At 38.7% G+C, this 16439-nt stretch overlaps 1 protein-coding gene and 1 long non-coding RNA gene across 3 annotated transcripts in view; one reads left to right on the forward strand and one right to left on the reverse strand.

Moving 5' to 3' along the window:
• The window catches only part of GPR139 (G protein-coupled receptor 139), a 41634-nt gene extending 35537 nt beyond the window's left edge, over window positions 1-6097 (forward strand). The window contains exon 2 of the mRNA XM_003998794.4: window positions 2943-6097. Within this exon, the coding sequence (XP_003998843.1) occupies window positions 2943-3877 (935 nt within the window). The 3' untranslated portion in view covers window positions 3878-6097. The remainder of the gene's footprint in view (window positions 1-2942) is intronic.
• LOC123382521 overlaps window positions 1-16439 on the reverse strand; it is a 218455-nt gene that overhangs the window by 103600 nt on the left and 98416 nt on the right. The window lies entirely within an intron of this gene.

The raw sequence follows: 16439 nt of genomic DNA on the forward strand, positions 1-16439 counted from the left end.
AAGAGCAAGAATAGCACAGACTTAAAAACAAAAACTAACAGTAGGAAATACAGAGAGGATATGAGGAAACTAGAACTCTCATACCCTGCTGTTGGGAATGTAAGTTAGTAAAACCACTTTACAGACCAATTCAGCTGTAGATGGTAGAGATAAAGATGCACTTACTCTAGAACATAATAAATATACTTGTACATGTATATTACCCAAGAGAAACTCTCAAATATCAAGCTGTTAACTACAGCAGTTTTTAATAGCAAAACCTTGGGACTAATTTAACTGTACATTGTTTTATTTTTTGTTTTAATTTTTTTTAATGTTTATTTTTGAGAGAGACAGAGTGTCAGCAGGGGTGGGTCCGAGAGAGAGAGAGAGGGAGACACCAAATCTGAAGCAGGCTTCAGGCTCTGGACTGTCAGCACAGAGCCTGATGCAGGGCTTGAACTCAAGAACTGTGAGATTATGACCTGAGCCGAAGTCGGAGGCTTAACCAACTGAGCCACCCAGGTGCCCCTAAATGTACATTGTTTTATACGCGCACGCTCACACACACACACACACACATATGTCTATATATGTATATATGCACATATTATGTAGACATACATGTGTGTACATGCCTATTATACAGAAATATATACAGACATGTGTATATATATGTACAGATTTGTCTCTGTACGTATATGCGAATAAGTAAATTACAGTAATTTTATATAATGGAATCCTATATAGTCATTAAAATAAGTGAATGAGAGCTGCATGTATCAACAATATGGTCTCTAAAACATAATGTTGAGTGGAAACAGAAGCATATAGAATGGATGGTCCAATCTAAAGAAAAGTAAGGGTATGCAAATGTGGCCCTGAAGATTACAGCATGGGGTTTGCCTCTAGAGACAGAGAAAGAAGGAGGGAAGGAAAAGAATGGGCCTGGGACAATTTCAAAGAGGACTTCAATTGTATCTACAGTGTCAGTTCTTTTTTTTTTAAGAACTGAAACAAATATGTTAAAATGTTAAAATTTATTTAATCTGAGTGAAGAGTGCACCAGGATATGTATATTACAAGCTAATTTTACAAGTGAACTATTGTATAACATTTTAAAAAGTGAGATTAAGAGAGATTCACATGTCAACTCTACCACCAGACTTCAGAAAAGAGACATAAATTCTCTGACACTCCTGTTTTCAAAATAGGATTAATAGTGTCGACTGAAAATTAATGGGATTCAATGTGCAGAATGACTTATAGATATTATCCACTGGAATATCATTTTAGAATGAGTCTCTAACAACTTTCCAGATGTGTCTTATTCAGAGACACTTTTTTTTTAATTGATCAGAAATTATATGCATGCATGTCAAGGGGCACCTGGCTGGCTCAGTTGGAAGAGCATGTGACTCCTGACCTCAAAGTCATTCAAGCCCCATGTTAGGTACAGAAATTACTTTAAAAAAAAAAAACTTTAGAAGAAGAAATTATATGCATGCATTTTCAAAATAAATCACACACCAAGAAAAATAATATATTGCTACTGTTTGTTCAAAAACTATATATATTATAAAGACATATATAAGGATAGACTATTTATTACTGTGATTGCCCTGAGGGAGGGGTATTTGGGTGGTTGGAGAACAAGAAGGGAAATTTACTTCTCCCTGCTATTATTTCTAATTATGTACCCTATTGTAGATAGGTACACCTCTTTCATGATACGATGGAGTTACATCCTGATAAACCCATCATAAAAATTGAAAATGCATGGAATACACCTAATCTACTGAACATCATAGCTTAGCCTAGCCTACCTTAAATATTCTTAGAACATTTACATTAGCCTATGGTTGGGCAAAATCATCTAACACAAAGCTTTTTGAATACTGGACTGAAAGTGAGAAACAGAATGGTTATACAGGTACAGATGGTCATTAAGTGTGTCAGTTTTTTTTTTTTTAATCTTTTTTTTTAATATATGAAATTTACTGTCAAATTGGTTTCCATACAACACCCAGTGCTCATCCCAAAAGGTGCCCTCCTCAATACCCATCATCCACCCTCCCCTCCCTCCCACCCCCCATCAACCCTCAGTTTGTTCTCAGTTTTTAACAGTCTCTTATGTTTTGGCTGTCTCCCAAGTGTGTCAGTTTTAAGAGCTCATGATCACGTGATTGACTGGGAGCTCTGACTTACTGCTGTTGCCCAGCATAACAAGAGTCTCATACCGCACATCACTAACCCAGGAAAAGATCCAAATTCAAAATCCCAAGTACAATTTCTACTGAATGTCTAAAGCTTTTGCACCACAGTAAAGTCAGAAAATCGTAAGTTGAACCATCATAAATCAGAGACCATCGGCACCTACTCTAAAAAATAAATATAATTTATCTTTAAATTAATCTGAAGGTCATGATCTTCTCCACTCCATCAATACTAAACCTACACAAAAAGGAAAGGTCCTAAAATCCAGGTTCCAAAAAGGTTCTTAAGAGGTTAGTCTCCTACCTGAACACATGAAGCAGGGAACACCCCATATTTTCCTGCATGCATGAGGACAAAAGAAAGAGTATGGGATTTCAGATTAGGGGATCTAGGCTTGGTTCCTGTCGCCAGCACTTACTAACTGTGTGACTTTAAGTGAATTCCTTAAGCCCTCTGGGCCCCAGTTTCATTTCTGAAGTGAGGATAATGGCAACACCACCTCCAATGATTGTGAGGAATAGTTTATTTATTCCTACAATATTAAATTACGAGTATGTAATTTTGTCAAAATAGTATCCAGATGGCTGCATGAGCTATAATTTGTAGTGTAGAGACTGTCTTCCAAAAGCACTGGTTTGGTCCCTTTGGCTTCCATGGAAGTACCCATAAACATAAGCCTAGGGCCCTATATTAGCCAATGAAGTCATCTGACTTCAGAGATAAACCAGATTCTCTTCTCTCCACAGCCAATATCCTGACAGTGATCATTCTCTCTCAGCTGGTAGCTAGAAGGCAGAAGTCCTCCTACAACTATCTCTTGGCACTTGCTGCTGCTGACATCTTGGTCCTCTTTTTCATTGTGTTTGTGGACTTCCTGTTGGAAGACTTCATCTTGAACATGCAGATGCCTCAGGTGCCCAATAAGATCATAGAAGTGCTGGAATTTTCATCCATCCACACTTCTATTTGGATTACTGTTCCATTAACCATTGATCGGTATATCGCAGTCTGCCACCCACTCAAGTACCACACGGTCTCCTACCCAGCCCGCACCCGGAAAGTCATTGTAAGTGTTTACATCACCTGCTTCCTGACCAGCATCCCCTACTACTGGTGGCCCAACATCTGGACTGAAGACTACATCAGCACCTCCATGCATCACGTCCTTATCTGGATTCACTGCTTCACCGTGTACTTGGTGCCCTGCTCCATTTTCTTCATCTTGAACTCAATCATTGTGTACAAGCTCAGGAGGAAAAGCAATTTTCGCCTCCGTGGCTATTCCACAGGGAAAACTACTGCCATCTTGTTCACCATTACCTCCATCTTTGCCACACTCTGGGCCCCCCGCATCGTCATGATTCTCTACCACCTCTATGGGGCACCTATCCAAAACCGCTGGCTGGTGCACATCATGTCCGACATTGCCAACATGCTGGCCCTTCTGAACACAGCCATCAACTTCTTCCTCTACTGCTTCATCAGCAAGAGGTTCCGCACTATGGCGGCCGCCACGCTCAAGGCCTTCTTCAAGTGCCAAAAGCAACCTGTACAGTTCTACACCAACCATAACTTTTCCATAACAAGTAGCCCCTGGATCTCACCAGCCAACTCACACTGTATCAAGATGCTGGTGTACCAGTATGACAAAAATGGAAAACCTATAAAAGTATCCCCATGACCTCACAGGTTTGGCACCTAGTGCCTCTGTCTAATCTATTTCCAGATGGGAGGGTAGCCCACTTAAAAGTGCTAACCTGATTTCCTATCTCCACAGACTGAGCAACCCTCAGACTGGTAGATGAGAAAAGATGGAAGAGAAGAAAGAAAAGCATCAATCTTGTTTTCATTTGTGCATTTATTTTCACAATGTCACTTGACAGCAGAATTTCTACCAGTTTGAAGATGTCTTTAGAGGTTGTGTCATCATCCTGTGGCCAATGAGGACACAGGAAAGAAATAGTCTATGACTTTGCCTTGGCACCATCCAGTCATTGGGAACCTCTCATTTATGTGACACACCAAGCCACAATAGCAGGTAGCTGAGTCCACACTCTTCCTCTAAGAGCTGAGGTCAACCATCTCTTCCCTGTGCCATCCCCAGCAGCTAATAATGCTGACCATTGGGATTTGGGATTTTTCCAAGGTGCCCTTTGTCCTAGAGAAGGTTGTGGTCTTGAAGTGGCCCTGGAACCCTAAGCTACAGAATGACACTGTAAGGGGACAAGCAAGTATTAATCCCATCCAAACTCTAGCCAGAGCTTCTTTGGAAAGGCTTCAAACCAACATAACTATGACCCTCAGATTTGGGTCTAAAATGCAGGCTTTCTATTTGTCATTATGTATAGATTTTATCTATCTCCTCCAAAACAAAGACCCCTGCCTGGTGCGTGGGGGGAAGGAGGATCTCTTGAGCCCAGAAAAACAAAAAAATAAGCCCACTCTTGCCATTGTTTCGATCCATCCCGTGTCAGCTGTGTATGATCCCTTTACTCAAAATAGCTTCTTATTGCGGTGCCACTTAAGCTTCCTGGAGAAGCCTTTTACATGTAGAGTTGACAACCCTGCCTCCTTGCTTGCTGAAGCCCTCACCAAATTGTTTTATCTGAAGTGACTTCCAAACTGGACTTAATTTTCAAGGGTCAGGAACTGTAGCCCTCCAGGTGTGAAAGGAGACATTCTTAGCTCTGCCCCACAGTCTACCTGGTATTACTATTCAGCCACAAATGCAGATAAAATTCACACGGAAAGGTGCCCATGTTGTCTGCTTGTGTGCCCTTTGATGCATATGGCTCAAAAGGGTGGTACCAGTTTTCAGTGAAGCTACTTAATTCAGATCCTTTGCAAAATGATAAAATATGAATTTATTTAGCTCTTCTCCCCTTGCCTGTCCAAGGCAAGAAGAGCCCTCTGATGTAATTAATAGGGGCTTCCCTCGGATTTGCCACTCATGTGTGTACACACACATGCCCACACATGTTTGATTATATTAGGCTTATATGTATCCAGTAATGTATTTTAAAAGGAAAACCATGCTGGAGTTCCACTTATTTAGCTTTTTAAAAATTTCTCTTCCAGATTACCAGTATTTGAAATTATCTGTGTTCTGGAAGAAATCTCCCCAAAATGATTTTGGAATTGTATGGTGTTTTTGGTGAGCAAACAAAAAGCAAACAGTCCTCCTGGAACACTTGGTTCCTCAGGCTGGATTCTTACTACATTTTTAGTCCTAAATTGGAAGACGTGTCTACCCTTTTTAAGGAAATCTGCAATAAAATGAGTATGGTAGAAAAGGCCCCAGTGCAACACAAGCCCTAAACAATTAGTCAATGCCCTCAATACTAAGTCAATATAATTTTAGGTCATGGTAGTCCTGATTATTCTAATTCCTACTCCTTTTAAATGACTGCAGTAGAGTCTCATCTTACCCAAAGATTAGATTCTAAAGTCAGTGCAAAAGAAAAAAATCTGGCAGAGCCGAAGTTACTTCTGCAAGGTCCTGAGGAAGGAACCGTATTGGAGACCATATTCTAATCCTTATAAAACCTAACTCAGCTAAGTTCTTCTCCAGCAATAGAACAGATTTCTTATACCAAGGATAAGACAAAGTTGGCATGCATTTAGAGACCTCCCTTCACTGTATGAATCTAATGTATCCAAGAACATTAAGATCGCACTGGTGCAGCAAGATGCTCCCACTAGAAGAGGTTCACGGAAGTTGTATGAGGGACAAACAGGTTAGTATGTCCCATATCACACTCTCCCCAGCGCACATGTGCATCAAATGGAATGGTGGGCAGACTCTCCCACAACCTTTAAATTGCATTTCTCTTTCAGTTTCTTTTTTGCCAAGCACATGTAGTCCAAATATGTCGTGTTCATTAAGTGTGTGTATGATGCAATTCCACCACACCCCCTTATGAATGAACATTGACCAAAGGCTACCTACACTGAATATATATATATATATATTTTTTTTAAACACATGGCTCAAAAATGCTAGTTTGAGCTATATGTGGATGAGTCACAGTGCAATAGCTCTAAAGATTAAGCAATTCCTCTTTAAGAATGTATGCAAGATGGAAAATATGTGTGTAAATCTCAATGCTCCCTGCTCCACATTTTTAATTACATGTAAAAACTGTTGATGTTTAAAAAGTAAAAAACTGGGTGTGCATTTGGAATGTTTTCCTCATACACTCATTTATTAATTCTCTTACCAGTAGAGGTTGTACCACGTTGTATTGTGATCTTTTTTCCTTCTGGCTATATTTTATATTTTGATAAATAATATTTAAAAGAGGTCTGATTCTTGAAGGCATTCCAATGAGTTGTTATCTTCTGGTTAAAATGCATAAGAGTACTCACTGGGTTAGGTTAATACATATGTCCTAAAATTTGTTTCAGATAATCTATGGACTTTTAATTTATTATTATTATTTATAGTAATAATTATGGACAATAATGATAAGGTTTTTAAGAAAAAAAACTTTTAAACCTTTTCTTTCAGGCCAGTTTTGGAAACAGCCTTGAATTTTAAAGCCTGTCATGTAAAGAGCTGCTGTTGACGGCACTTAAGCAATTGCCTTATATTAGGTTTTTGTGAAAGACTGTTAACTAGCATTTCTCTTGTGTGATTTGTGTCCCTGGTTGGACATGCAGTGATGCTACACACGTACATGCTGTGTCTTTTTATCAGACAGCTCAAGGACTGAACTGTCTCATGGGGAAAGAAATGAGGAACATGAAAGACAAACCATAAAAGACAGACCATGAGAAGGTATGAACTTCCATTTTGCAAACATTCTGCAACTGGAAGATTACTTTGCACAGTTGGAGCCTACTGGTCCAACATGAGCCTATGTGAAGTGAATCAAAGACTCTAATGTTGGCTATTCCAGTTCAAAGAATGGAATAGAATGTTACCAGAGAAGAATAGTAAATGTTCATATTTTCTTAATTAGATAATATATTGTGTTTGGACTTGTTTGTATTATAATAAATTCTAATATGGTGCACACTTGGTGTTTGGAATTTGCATATATGTTCATGCTATGGCAGAACTCTGGCTAAAAATTTTTAAATGAGCTTTTTACTTATCCTTTGTGCTGGTGCTACAATGAGACCTGAATCCCACCTATCCCTTGGTTAGCCAGATATATTTCAGAATTTAAGACCACTGAACTCTGCTTCCTATAATCCTAATTAGGTAGTTTACCGGGGATAAATCTGAATTCTCTTTTGACTTTATCCTTTACATGTCTTCAAGACAATGCTGACTATAATCATAAGAGGAAATCTAGCATAATGACAAAGAGCTTGGACTTGTTTTTCCCTCATGACTTATCTATAACTGGAAAATTTTATCTTTTGACTCCCTTCACCCATTTTTCCCACGCCTACCCCCCATCTCTGGCAACCATCAATCTGTTCCCTGTATCTACGAGCTTAGCTTTTTGTCTTGTTTTTTAAATTCCACATATAAATGAGATCATACAGTATTTTTCTTTTCTCGGTCTGACTTATTTCACTTAGGATAAAGCCCTCAAGGTCCATCCATATTGTTACAAATGGCAAGATTTTATTCTTTTTATGGCTGAATAGTATTCTGTTGTGTGTATATACCACATCTTCTCTGCTCATTCATCTATTAATGGCCACTTAAATTGTTTCTGTATCTTGTAATAACTTGGATGCTGAAGCCAGACAGTCATGGTTTCACATCCCAGCCCCACCATTTACTAAATGGGTGGCCTTCAACAATTCTTTGAACATCTCTGAAAGATGGTCCTCACATAAAAAATGGTATAAAATTTAATTTTTTGGTTTCCTTCAAGGTAAATAGAAGCTCTCAAGGTCAGGAAACCAAGATTTGGAGTCAATTTTGGCAGGCTATAACTTTGCAGGCTATTCCACTTCCTACCTGTGTGGCCTTGCACAATGTTCTCAATCTAAGTCTCAATTTCTTCTCCATAAAATATGGCTACTAGTAATTCCAATACATACCTCATAGGGTGATTATTAATAGTAGAGCTAAAAGGAGTCTCCAAGTGCACATCATTTTATGGGTAAGGATACTGGGTCAAAAGAGGTCAATGACTTTGTCCAAAGTAGTCACTACACACTTCATGCCTCCCACTTTACCTCATTGCCTTCTCTGAAAGATTCTGACTCATGCCCTTTTCAGATTTGAGTATATTGCATAGTTTTCCAACCTTTCAAGCCCAGGTCATCCAAGCATGAGATATATTATAACTGCATCGTAATTAAAACATTTTGCTTGACCTTTCCCTCTAAGGTAGATTTTTTTTTTTAAGTTGACTCTCTGGAATCCTAACCACAGCTCTTAAACTAGCTATGCATTTCCCACACAAACCACTATCAATTCTGACAGCCACCCACAAACTATTGTCACAATCTATCTTTGCGTCAACTTGGATAATGAAAGTAACTTACAAGTTGAGAGGGAAGCACAAAAAAGCAAAGAATTTGCTGAGAAGGTTGCAAGCAGAAGCTGTTAGGCATGGCTACAGCATCCTCATTAATTTTGTTCACCAACTCAGGAAGGCAGGATAAAAGTAAGTTGATGAAGGTTGAACTGTTAAATAATAATCCTTTTATTAGTGCACTCAGCTAAATGTGATGGTTCAGCTTCTATGGAGGGTATGCAATTAATCCACAAACTTGCCAGACACAACAAGGGGGATAAGAGGCTCTTGTCTACTGGGATAAATAGAAACTGTGAATTTCCCGGGTTTATTGGGAGAATGTGTCACTGTAATGCCAGAAAAAGAAAACTTCTCTGATTAAAAAGGAGCAAAAGAGGGCCATAGGGAAGAGATTCCTTCCCACCAACTCTCTGCATGAAGAACTTACTATGTCCATAGAGCTTTGTTACCTAGTGAATGGTAATAATACAATATTTCTCTCTACTGGAGATGGAATAAAAAAGCACGTGAGACTGAAACTCAAGTATGAGAGATCCAGATCAAACCCAAAAGGGAAGTCTTCATAATGATGTCTACTCCCTCCACAAATGGAGTTCTCAGAATCTGGGTATATTTTCAAATGGACTGTATATCAGAGTCTTGGAGGAAAACAAATCTCACTCAGACGGTTTCAATAAAAAGCTTTTAACCAAGGAGACCTTTAAAAATGGTCTCATCAAGATTAAGGGAACGAAGAAGAGTTACTGAGATTCCTAGGAACTAGAAAAATTAGTGAAAACACTGTTACTGCAGCTCAGTGTGGCTGAACTTTGGAGGTAGGGCCTTCTAGCAAACAAGTGCCACACCATTACCAGAGATGTGAGGCCTGAGAGGAAATGGAAGATCCCCAATCTCTCTTTTCCTTCCCTCTGATAGCATGTTGATGCCCCCACCAGCAGAGCTCAAACAGAAGTCAGCCAAGGAGGGAGAGCTGGTGATGTAGTCCATAGTGGCCAGGCCTCAAGGCACAAACAGTGAAAAATAGATCAAGAGTGAAGTGAGACAAGCAGCAACTGCAGAATAACCAGCAAAGCTTGGATTCTTATTTTCCTATCACTGAATGCTGGAGAGGATCATGGAGGATACTTCACTCAAATAAAGAAGAAAGGAAGGAAGGAAGGAAGGAAAGAAGGAAGGAAGGAAGGAAGGAAGGAAAGAAGGAAGGAAGGAAGGAAGGAAGGAGAAGGAAGAGGAAGAAAGGAAGGAAGGAAAGAAAGAGAGAGACAGAAAAGGAAAATTAAGGCCTAAGAGATTGCCTTGCCCGAGGTCATATGACCTAGATGTTGGTAGGTCCACCTTCTAATGATTTTCTAGCACAATCCCAGGAACATGTACTGCAGACCTTCACAAACTTGCTTTCCAACCATCATACTTAGAATTTTCTTTCATTAATCCTCAGCATCTCCAGTTGTCAACATGAATATGTTTGGGAGAGAAATGAGGAAGCTGGGCACTCATTTAGTAACCATTGTGTCTCAGGCACTCCTACGATCACTCACTTATTTGACTAATATGTGTTGAAACATATGATGTCTATTCATATTCCAAATCTATTGTAGGCATAGTGATTCTCTGGTGAACAAAACACATAGGGCTTCTGACTTTGTGGTACTTACATTCTATCAGGAGAGACAATATGCAAGAAAGCAAATAAGGTAATTTCAAGTAGTGCTAAGACTATGAAGACTTTCCTTTTAGGTAAAGGAAGCATAAAGTACAGACACTTTGAAATGAGAAAAACCCTGAGCACTCATAGTACAAATAGGAGACTAGCATTACCGAAACATAGTAATCCAGGGGAACAGTGATACAGAACAAGGCATGGAGGGGCTGGCAGGAGCAAAATAATGCACAGCTCTGTGGGGTCTGGTAAGGAACTTGGTGAAAAGCCACTGACGAATTTTAAGAAAGAAATTGATGTGATCTTCTTAAGTTCAATTATTTGTTTTGAGAGAGAAAGAGAGAATGCGAGTTGGGAAGGGGCAGAGAGAAAGGGAGAGAGAATCCCAAGCATGTTCCATGATATCAGTCCAATGCAGGGTCCAATGAAGGGCTCAATCCCATGAACAGTGAGATCACAATCCAAGCCAAAATCAAGAGTCAGACACTCAACTGATTGAGTCACCCACGCACCCCTGATGTGATCTTCTAACCACATCACCTAACCATCATAACAACTCTTGAAGAAGAGTATTGTTACCTCCATTCTTCAGATAAGAAAATGAAGTCTCATGGGGATTCTCACAGGGAAGCCTCAAGGTCACAGTAAGTAATTTATGAGTGGTATTTAAGCCTAGTCCTGTCTGGTTACAAGAGCCATTTCTTCAGGCCACCTTGACACAACTTCCTTCACATCCCATACTCTCTTCTGAAATAGCAGCTTGTTCCCATTAGCCTTTTCATCATCAAAAGCTGATATTTAGACTAAAGCTATCCTTTAATTCCAGTAATGAAGAGTCAGAAATCATCAGGTCATGATAGCATATGGTTCTATTTCATGACCTAATTCATGTGTCTGATGAAATCTGGCAGAGTAGAGAATCAGTCACACAAGTTCATGGAGAAAATAATATAGACTCTACTGGCAGGCAAAGCAAATATACATATTTATTTACCTAAATATATATATATATGTATATATATATATTTATATATTGTGTATTATGTATATGTGTATATTATATAATTATGTAATATGTATATGTACTGTGTAACATATAATTATATATTATATGTAATATATAATAAAATATGTATTGTTATATTATATATTAAAATTTTTGAAAGCATATATCTTTTAAAACAAACCTCAATAATATTTTCAATGACATTGTTTTGCAAATGCTCTTATACACAGATTTCAATTCTTGGTCCCTCTCCAGCTTAGTGGCTGGCTCTTCAGAGCAAGGGCCTTTGCTTCTGTCCAAGGTGCTGAAATCATTTGCCCACGACTTTGATTTGAATAAGAAATGCACAATCTGCTAAGAAAATTTTATGTATAGGGGTGCCCAGATTGTTCAGTTGGTTAAGAATCCAACTGTTGATTTCGGCTCAGGTCATATCACAGTTCATGAGTTGAAGCTGCGACTCAGACTCTGTGCTGACAGATTCATTCATTCTCTCTCTCCCTCTCTCTCTCTCTCTCTCTCTCTCAATAAAAACTTTAAAAAAAAAGAAAATTTCACTTTTAAAGATACATATTTGCTCCCTCTCATTAAAAAAGGAATTGGTTCTCCCAAAACAAAACAAAACAAAAAAACAAGAGTCCAGGACCAGATGGCTTTCCACGGGAATTCTACCAAACATTTAAGGAAGAGTTAACACCTATTCTCTTGAAGCTGTTCCAAAAAATAGAAATGGAAGGAAAACTTCCAAACTCTTTCTATGAGGCCAGCATTACCTTGATTCCAAAACCAGACAGAGACCCCAATAAAAAGGAGAACTACAGACCAATTTCCCTGATGAACATGGATGCAAAAATACTCAACAACACGTTAGCCAACCAGATCCAACAATACGTTAAAAAAATTATTCACCACGACCAAGTGGGATTTATACCTGGGATGCAGGGCTGGTTCAATATCCGCAAAACAATTAACCTGATTCATCACATCAATAAAAGAAAGGACAAGAACCAAATGATCCTCTCAATAGATGCAGAGAAAGCATTTGACAAAACACAGCATCCTTTGTTGATAAAAACCCTCAAAAAAGTAGGGATAGAAGGATCATACCTCGAGATCATAAAAGCCATATATGAATGACCCAATGCTAATATCATCCTCAATGGGGAAAAACTGAGAGTATTCCCTCCGCGGTCAAGAACAAGACAGGGATGTCCACTCTCACCACTGTTATTCAACATAGTATTGGAAGTCTTCACCTCTGCAATCAGACAACACAAAGAAATAAAAGGCATCCAAATCGGCCAGGAGGAAATCAAACTTTCACTCTTCACAGATGACATGATACTCCATATGGAAAACCCAAAAGATTCCACCAAAAAACTGCCAGAATTGATTCATGAATTCAGCAAAGTTGCAGGATATAAAATCAACACACAGAAATCGGTTGCATTCCTATACACCAACAATGAAGCAACAGAAAGAGAAATCAAGGAATCCATCCCATTTACAATTGCACCAAAAACCATAAAATACCTAGGAATAAGTCTAACCAAAGAGGTGAAAAATCTATACACTGAAGACTACAGAAAGCTTATGAAAGAAAGTGAAGAAGACACAAAAAAATGGAAAAAGATTCCATGCACCTGGATAGGAAGAACAAATATTGTTAAAATGTCAATACTACCCAAAGCAATCTACATATTCAATGCAATCCCTATCAAAATAACACCAGCATTCTTCACAGAGCTAGAACAAATAATCCTAAAATTTGTATGGAACCAGAAAAGATACTGAATAGCCAAAGCAATCTTGAAAAAGAAAACCAAAGCAGGAGGCATCACAGTCCCAGACTTCAAGATATACTACAAGGCTGTAATCATCAAGACAGTATGGTACTGGCACAAGAACAGACACTCAGATCATTGGAACAGAACAGAGAACCCAGAAATGGACCCAAAAATGTATGTCCAACTCATCTTTGACAAAGCAGGAAAGAACATCCAATGGAATAAAGACAGTCTCTTCAGCAAGTGGTACTGGGAAACCTGGACAGCAACATGCAGAAGAATGAACCTGGACCACTTTCTTACACCAGACACAAAAATAAACTCAAAATGGATGAAAGACCTCAATGTAAGACAGGAAGCCATCAAAATCCTCGAGGAGAAAGCAGGCAAAAACCTCTTTGATCTTGGCCACAGCAATTTCTTACGCAACACGTCTCCGGAGGCAAGGGAAACAAAAGCAAAAATGAACTACTGGGACCTCATCAAAATAAAAAGCTTCTGCACAGCGAAGGAAACAATCAACAAAACTAAAAGGCAACTGACAGAATGGGAGAAGATATTTGCAAACGACATATCAGATAAAGGGTTGGTATCCAAAATCTATAAAGAACTTATCAAACTCAACACCCAAAAAACAAATGATCCAGTGAAGAAATGGGCAAAAGACATGAATAGACACTTCTCCAAGGAAGACATCCAGATGGCCAACCGACACATGAAAAAAAATGTTCAACATCACTCATCATCAGGGAAATACAAATCAAAACCACAATGAAATACCACCTTACACCTGTCAGAATGGCTCACATTAACAACTCAGGCAACAACAGATGTTGGTGAGGATGTGGAGAAAGAGGATCTCTTTTGAATTGTTGGTGGGAATGCAAGCTGGTGCAGCCACTCTGGAAAACAGTATGGAGGTTCCTCAAAAAAACTAAAAATAGAACTACCCTACGACCCAGCAATGGCACTACTAGGCATTTATCCAAGGGATACAGGTATGCTGTCTTGAAGGGACATATGCACCCCCATGTTTACAGCAGCACTATCAACAACAGCCAAAATATGGAAAGAGACCAAATGTCCATCCATGGATGAATGGATAAAGAAAATGTGGTATATATATACAATGGAGTATTACTCAGCAATCAAAAAGAATGAAATCTTGCCATTTGCAACTACGTAAATGGAACTGGAGGGTATTATGCTAAGCGAAATTAGTCAGAGAAAGACAAATATCATATGACTTCACTCATATGAGGACTTTAAGACACAAAACAGATGAACATAAGGGAAGGGAAACAAAAATATAAAAACAGGGAGGGGGACAAAACATAAGAGACTCTTAAATATGGAGAATAAACAGAGGGTAACTGGAGGGGTTGTGGGAGGCGGGATGGGCTAAATGGGTAAGGGGCACTAAGGAATCTACTCCTGAAATCATTGTCGCACTATATGGTAACTATTTTGGATGTAAATTTTAAAAAATAAAATTAAAATAAAAGGAACTGGTACAGCATTATTTACTTTATGAAACTATTTAAGAATTGGATTTCTTAGAACACGAGGTCCACTGGGGCCTTGCTCCTCAAACCATGGTCCACTAATGGCAGCATCACATCAGTATCACCTGGGAATTTGTAAGAAGTATGGAATCACAGGCTCTACCCCAACGTACTGAACCAGAATCTCAATTTTAACAAGATCCCAGGTGATTCATACACACATGAAATACTGAGAAGTACTGCACTGTTGGACTTTAAAACAGTGGTTTTACACCCTTGGGAAGCTTTTTGAAAATCCCAATACCCAACATGAAACCCAGATGACAGTATTTTTTAAAGTTCCTTGGATAATTCTAATGTACAACCAAAATGGAGAACCAATGTTTTTTTTTTAAGAAAACTTTAAATCACTATCATAAATGGAAAACCAGAATCACCTGCCATAATAGATAGAACCCATTTTAAAAAGGCCAAAGATTGTTAATAATTCTTACTTTATACAACTGTCTGAAACTAACATCTTTTCTCTTTGTGTTAAAAAACAAAAGACAGCATCTTTTGGGATGAGCACTGGGTGTTGTATGGAAACCAATTTGACAATAAATTTCATACATTTAAATAAATAAATAAATAAATAAATAAATAAATAAATAAATAAATAACAAAAGACAGGAATTAAGGGCCTACTACCACCATATTGAGACTTTCTCCTTAACCTAATCAGAAGGATTAATAACAAATTAGAAAGGGAAAAAATTTTTTGCAATGTGCTTCAATGTTACTGAAGCAAAGCCTTTGTCATCTAACTTGATTCACATTCCCCTTGTTATAAGCACTGTACTTTAGAAGACATTGACCTATTAAACAAGGAGCCTTCAGCACCTTCCTTTAGTGATTTCCAGCCTTAACTTAAACCTATGGCCTGACTCTACACCCAAATGAATTAAATCAGAACCAAGGGCAATGGGCTCAAGACATCAAAATTTTCTAAAGCCTTCCCATGTGATTCTGATACAGAGCCAGGCTTGAGAACCACTTGCCTATTTGGTAACACTTGGTTGCCTGTAAGAACTGGCAAATTACAATACAGCTTTCCCAAATAATCTTTCATTTGGCTATTTCCCAATTCAGACTTTCCAGAATTGGTTGAGGTTTCACGGTGTGTGTACTTCTTCTCACTGTTGAAGATTAAGGAAACTGACAAATCACACCCTATACCCCCTTACTCTGAGTGTGGAACCTGCTGAGAAACAGATTCAAGAAACGGACTAGTGGAGATCAATGATCAGTTCTATTACTAGAAGGGTGGGTTGGAAAACCTGGTTGAATTGAGAGCCAATGGACTTCCTACCCAATCAGTTTATATTTTGGCTCAAACACTCATGAGAGTCTGGAACTGTATAGAAGACAGTTGCAAGCATAATATCTGTCCCCCAAGGAGAGTCCTATCAGTGAGGACAATTATAGACGGACCTCTAGACCCTCCTCTGCAAGCCACACCTGGACCACAACCCAGTTAGGATTCCTGTGTGGAAGGCAGGAGCATGGAAACAATTCCTCCTTTCTGGAGGCCTGAGAAATAGAAAGATAAGGTGGCTTTCTTACATATATGGTGTTCCTTCTTCCTCTGCTACAAATCAGTCAAGGCCTTCCCTCTCCTTTGGGGGCAGAGTGAAAAAGAAGGGTTGAGAAAAGTTACCTTCCAAGTACCTCTGAGAGTAAAATCAACACTTCCTAAACTACGGGTTAAGATAGAACTAACAGATGGAATCTACCCCTGAAATCATTATTGCACAATATGCTAATATGGATGTAAATTAAAAAAATAAAAAATAA

The sequence above is a fragment of the Felis catus genome, chromosome E3 (assembly GCF_018350175.1).
Source record: "Felis catus isolate Fca126 chromosome E3, F.catus_Fca126_mat1.0, whole genome shotgun sequence".
NCBI classification, from domain to species: domain Eukaryota; kingdom Metazoa; phylum Chordata; class Mammalia; order Carnivora; family Felidae; genus Felis; species Felis catus.